This window comes from Notechis scutatus, chromosome 3 (assembly GCF_049901735.1).
Source record: "Notechis scutatus isolate UNSWTSFEM ecotype Mainland chromosome 3, rNotScu1.2, whole genome shotgun sequence".
In the NCBI taxonomy this organism is placed as follows: domain Eukaryota; kingdom Metazoa; phylum Chordata; class Lepidosauria; order Squamata; family Elapidae; genus Notechis; species Notechis scutatus.
In genome coordinates this window covers 56,986,738-56,992,737 of record NC_142011.1, presented here as the reverse complement: position 1 = coordinate 56,992,737, position 6,000 = coordinate 56,986,738, and the positions used below count along the sequence as shown (strand labels likewise).

Genomic DNA, 6,000 nt, shown 5'->3' with positions numbered 1-6,000 from the left:
TGACTGCTGGAACGTGGGCACTGACAGAAACCCAAGCCGATTGGGGATGACTGAATCGTTGCTATTTACAAAATCTATGGCTTATGCTGTGAAGGAAGCCTTATTCCCCCCCACCCGCCCCCACACACACACACGTCCAGTCCCCATGCCTGAAAGGATGCCAGCAGGGGGCGGCAGGGCACAAAATCCAGGGGTTCCCAGGCAGAGTTGGGGAAAGCAATGCCACGTAGAAAGCCAAGTCTAGAAGATCTACCGCCACCCTGCCCTTGGTTCTGCTTCGCCCATTCTCTGCCAAACAGGCCGGAGTAGCAGAATGCGTGAGGGATGTTTGTATTTTAAAGCAGCCTTCCCCGGTACGGTATCCGCCACATGCCTTTCTGCGTTAGTTTCCGTAGTTGAGGATTATGGGGGTTGTAGTCCAAGGTAATCTCACCCGGATGGGTGAGATTACTGTATTATAAAGGCGGGGCGGGGTGGAGTAGGCGCCCGCGCCCGCGTGTGGCGGCAGCGTGGAGACGAGGAAAGAAGGCAACATTTGTCAGGGGTGGAGAACAAGGCTTTGAACTGCCCCTCCCCTTCTTTATATGACACACGCCGAGCCAGACAGATGCTTTTGAGCTTGAACTCGCCGGAGATCCACCGGCCCCAGATAGCCGAGTCGAGATCGAGCCACGCTGGGCACGCTTAAAACCAAGGCGCTGCGGGCAGTGCCGAGCGATCCACCGGCTGATCTTTAGGTAGGAGGAGGAAGAGGCCAGAGAGAAAACAACGGCCTGTTTGCTAACCTTTTAACGGAGTTAAGCTTTCCTTGCAGGGAAAAACCCTCTTGAATCCGTTGCACGATTGGGTGAGGTTAAGGATGAGCCCCGTTGAGAGCTAAAACCTACGCCTGTGGGTGCGTTTGTGTTGTATACTTAGGTGTGGGTTTTTCCCGGCGTGACTGTGCATGGTTCTGTTTGAAGGTGAGATAAGCGATGCATGCTTGCCTTTCTCCCCCACCCCTCTCCTTTTTTCCTAACCCGCCTTCCGACGTTTGCGCGACGAGCTGTCAGTTGTTGGCAGCTCTCACGTTTCCAGGCTCCGGGCATCCAGACGTTTAAAAAAGATCGGCACGTTTCGTCGCGATCGAATGTGTTCCTGGTTTTATGCGCGCGCGCGCAGACGGAGCCAGGCGCTTTCAACACACACACGTGTGTGTGTGTGTGTTGTGTGTTTTGCTCTTCCCTTCGCCCGGATCGTTTCCCTCGTCAATCCTCCCACCCCACCCTGGGCGCTTTTACCCCTTTCTGTGTAGCTTATTGCCCGAGCACGCCAGACGGGTTTATTGGGTTTCCTCCTTGCCGCGTGGACTTGCAGCGCCCAAGTAGCAGGGGGAAGAACGTTAGCCCTCCGCCGAGTCTGGATTTGCTCGGCACCGCAAATCCAGACTCGGCACCGCAGCCCCTCCCCGGAGCTTCGCGGCGTGGCTAGACTGAGAAGCAAGAGCGTTCCAATCAGCAAGGGGGGCGGGATGGCTGGACCGCGACGCGGGGAAGGCGGGATCTCTCCGCTGCTGCTGTTGCCGCCGCCCCCCCTCCCTTCCCTCTTCGAAGCCGCGACCAAAACTTTCACTGAAGTCGGTGGCGCTCGACCCCCGACCCCCACAGAAAGGAGAGTGGGAAACGAAGGTGGGCTTGAGACCACGCGTTGCGGTCGCTTCGCCCCGACGCGCGGAGGGCTTGGGAAAGGGAGTAGCGAGAGCTGATGCAACTTTCTCGCTGAGTGGCGTGGGAGCCACCTTGACAACGCGCCTGGAGAGAGAGAGAGCCCGCGCGAGGCACCAGAGCGGCATGGCCAGGGTAAGCGGCGTTGGCGGGGACTCGAACGCGCGAACCAACGATGCCCCGAGGAACCTGTCTGGGCGCAAGAGCGGCGGCGTGGATTTTACTCTGGGGGTGGGGGTGGGGGGGGGGTGACAGCGGCGTCCGGCATCTTGCGCCTAGCTGGAGAAGAAAACGTGCCGCTAGGAAACCTGAGGCGAAGGGTAAGAGCAGCCGGCGCCTCCTTCGGCCTCCAGCGCTTTGCATTTGCGGCTGTCATTGGTCCTACGGTGCCAGGCCGAATTGCCTTTCAGTTCGAGAAAGGATGGCTGCGGTAACTCGAGCCTAGGCTTTCTCGGAGCCGGGAAGCAGCCTCGCGGCGAAGGGGGTGGGTGGGTTGTTTAGGGGCGGGGCGCGGGGTCTCTACTGTATGCTACCGAGGGTGCATCTCGTCCCACGGCCAGAGCTGGCGAGGGGGTGGTGGTGGTTCCTGGCTGTAATTTTCTATCTCACCATGTGTGGGAGGACGTGGAACGGCTCCCACGTGGCAGCTGATGTAACCCCCGCTTTCCGCCCATCGTGCTTTTAAAGGGTTCGGGAATCCTCTCCTGTCAGGTGTTCAGGATTGTTCTGGATCAATATTTATCCCCTTTGGGATATTTCTCAAACTGTTGGTTAGTGAAAGCCTCGCCGCTGGACCACGCTGTAGCATAAAGTATGGAACTTAGCTGAAGGGCTGACTTAGCAGAATAAGGGCTGGCTGTTTGTCAGTGGTCCCTTTTCCCCCCTCTTCATAGGACATCTTCATTTCCTGCTTATGGAAGAGAAGTAATTCCTTTAAGCAAAATCTTCTCAGTCTAAGCAGGTGATGCATAGTGTTTATGGATCACCTGCTTAGACTGAGAGGCTCTTGCTAAAAGGAATTACCTCTTCCATAAATGAGAAGGATGGAGTCTAAAGCATAAACCCACAGGAAACAAATGGGATAGTGTAAGAGCTGCCTTAAACTATTTGGAAGATAGTTTGTCAATACAGGTCAGAAACGGAGTACTATGAAAGGTTCTTTACTATTCTGTTTCTTTCTTTCTCTCTCTGTAACCAAATGCATAAACATCCCTTCCTTTTTTCTAGTTGATCAGTTGCCAAAGGAGAAAACAATTCAGCCAACATTCATTTCCCAATAAATAGTAACTCACTCTATCTTGATAAAGATAATCTACCAAAACACACATTGGGAATTGGAGGAGTAGCATTGTAAGAATAAAATGTAGCCATTCAAAAGTATGTTTTCAGCATAACAATATAGTTACTACAGAGTTTTATTTGAGATTCATTTAAATTGCTGTTTTATTTGAAGCATACTGTACCAAACTGTTCAGGCTATTGCAGATCCCTTAACTTAAATAAATGGAACAACTTCCTGATTACAGGAAGTTATTCACATAATAAAATGGGGGTGGGGGGAATGTAAAACAAAGAAGTTTTGAGAATTCTTGAGAAACACAAATGTCACTTCCAGTTCAGATTCAGAAACTGAGATTCATTAAAAGAAATAAACAGAAATTTCAAAATTACTGTTTAATTTTACATTACATTTCATAATAAAAACAGAGATCTATGTTGCTAAAAGAGGAAAATCTTTTCATTGCAGCATAAGTTTTGCACGTTAAGATCCTTTTCTGAAGTGCATGAAATGATCATTAAATTGGAGATGGGAACTGTTTGTTGTTGCGATTGTACATTTGTATCCTGCAAAAATATGAAAATAAACCACCAGATTTTAGTGCAGTCTTCTTGCAGAAACGGTTTATCCACCCTTGAGAAGGTGACACTACAGGTTCATTTTAATACATATCTTATTTTTGTGTAGCCATTGCTCTAGTTGCCTTCCAACACAACTTCCAATATGGGTGCAGTGCTCCCAAGCTTCCAAGGGTCCAAGACTGGCAATTTAAGATTGGGTAGCATAGCATGAAGTCTTTGAAGTGAATCAGTAGCCCTAGGGGGTAGGGAAACTTGGCTCTTTTATCACTTATGGACTTCAACTCCCAGAATTCCTGAGTGAGCCATAAAAGGTTCCCCATCCCTGGCCTACTGGTTTTTCAGTTGTGGGGGAAATCAATTTTTGACTTGAATGGGACTGTTTAATATATTGTCCTACATTTGTATGGAGTTGAAGTCCATAAGTGATAAAAGAGCCAAGTTTCCCTACCCCTGCCCTGGGAGATGGCACCACCTAAATGAACTTGACTGATCTTAACATAGCTTCCTAGGGACAGGCCTAGTTGACACTTGCATGGGGGGATCATAAGTAGACTTGAGAAATGGGGAAAAAAAAACCCACAGATAGGGCAGAGCAAACCATTTCTTGTCTTTGTTAAGAAAACAATGGTGTATGCTTGTGGGATAATCAGGAATCAAGTTCAATTTGAATAACTCTTAATTTACCTTTTGAGTGAATCTGTAACAACTATAGAGAACTGATTCCTGTCAATATAACATTATGGCTAAGCTGGGCAACATTTTTCTCATACTATCAGCTAAAATATATCCGTGTAGGTTATCCTCAACTTAAAACCATTTGCTTATGACCATTCAAAGTTACAACAGCATTGGAAAAAGTCACTTATGACTGTTTTCGACATGACTGTTGCACTTATTTCCATGGTCACATAATCAAAGTTTGGCAACTGGCATGTATTTATGACAGTTGCAATGTCCTGGGATCATGTGACCACTTTTTGTGACCTTCTGACAAGCAAAGCCAAAGCCAGATTCACTTAACCACCGTGTTACTAACTACAGTCATTCACTTAACAGCCGTGGCAAGAAAGGTTATAAAATGGGGCAAAACTCACTTAACAACTGTGTTGCTTAGCAATGGAAAATTTTGGGCTCAATTGTGGTTGTATTGAACAGCCTCCACTCAAAAAGATGGATTCATTGGCTTTCTTTAAAGACTTCTGATTCCCTGTATCCGTGATACGTAGCTGGCAAAATCTACTTAGTTAACTATGACTTATTTGGCAGGAGAGCTCCATATATCAGGCCATTACCAGTGCCCCATCACTGGAAGGTTTTAAGGGGAGATTGGGCAGCCTCTTGTCCAAAATGGTATAGAATCTTTTGCTTGAACAGGACTAGAAGACTACAAAGTTCCCTTCCAACTCTGTTATTCTATATTCTGTGAGTGGAAAAATGCACCTTGCTCTATCAAATGCATACCCCTCTAAAGAGCGTGTGGAGTTTTTTTTACTCCCTTTCTATCTCTCTTTCACCCTGAGACACCGTGCCCTCTCTGACAAAGCTTCTCCATACCCTTTTGTGAGATGTCCCTGCTATTTTACAGAATTCTTACTGCACTTCCTTGTTTTTGGCATGGCAGAGCAGAAAACTTTTCTGCATCCCAATGCAATAGGAGTTTGTTGGCAGGACAAGGACTGCTCAGGATGAAAAGGAAAACATCATTCCAGTCCCTGTCCAGAAGTGGGGGCATCTTAATTATGTCTAGAGATGGGGTCAGACCCCATATCACATAATACTTCCTGTGTCACCTTTTCCTGCCTCTTTGTGTAGAGTACAATTTTTCTTGTTTGGACCTTGACAAAAGTAGGGAGTATCTTTCACATACTTCCTTAAATTCAGGACACTGAAGCAGAAAGAGCCTCTGTTTCATTATCCCCTCACTGTCCCTTTGGTTGCACAATTTCTTCTTTAGCCTGAGAGGTTCTTTGTTGTGCTTGTTGCACTTCCACCTTGGTTTCTTGGCCTGTGATTCAACTGCAAAAGAGAATGTTTACAATATCCTTCCGTGAAGCAAAATGAACATTTCTTCTCAGTGTTTCTCAGAGCTGGACCTTAACCTGCTGGGAGACAGTAAGGTAAAAATTGGTTTATTGATCTGGCTTTGAAGTTCTTTTTGATACTGAGAGCAGAGGGAAACAATAGCTAAGAGCATTTTCATTCATCAGCCTTGTGATAATAGCATGGCTTTTTTATCATGAGGAAATCAACATTTCAGTATCATATACCTGGAATTATCAGCTCACTGCACATTTAAATTGGAGAACAGCACTAATATTGCCAAAATAATAATTTTTTATTTTTTATTTTATTTATTTATTTATTTTATATTAATAATAAATTAATAATAAATTGCTGTTGTTGTTCTTTGTTTGATAGGTTTATATCCTCCCTTTCC

At 46.6% G+C, this 6,000-nt stretch overlaps 1 protein-coding gene across 8 annotated transcripts in view; it reads left to right on the top strand.

Moving 5' to 3' along the window:
- Positions 1 to 503: 503 nt before the first annotated feature.
- The window catches only part of SLC6A9 (solute carrier family 6 member 9), a 57,073-nt gene continuing 51,576 nt past the window's right edge, over positions 504 to 6,000 (top strand). For 2 of the 8 annotated variants that reach the window (XM_087960136.1, XM_087960132.1), the window contains exon 1: positions 504 to 737. Coding sequence is in view for 1 of the 8 variants with exons in the window: in XM_087960134.1 (XP_087816260.1) it covers positions 1,830 to 1,838 (9 nt within the window). In the remaining 7 variants the exon portion in view is untranslated. Of the gene's footprint in view, positions 738 to 1,462; positions 2,024 to 6,000 lie in introns of those variants that run through there. The other 6 variants (XM_087960137.1, XM_087960133.1, XM_087960138.1 and 3 more) reach the window with 5 other exon arrangements.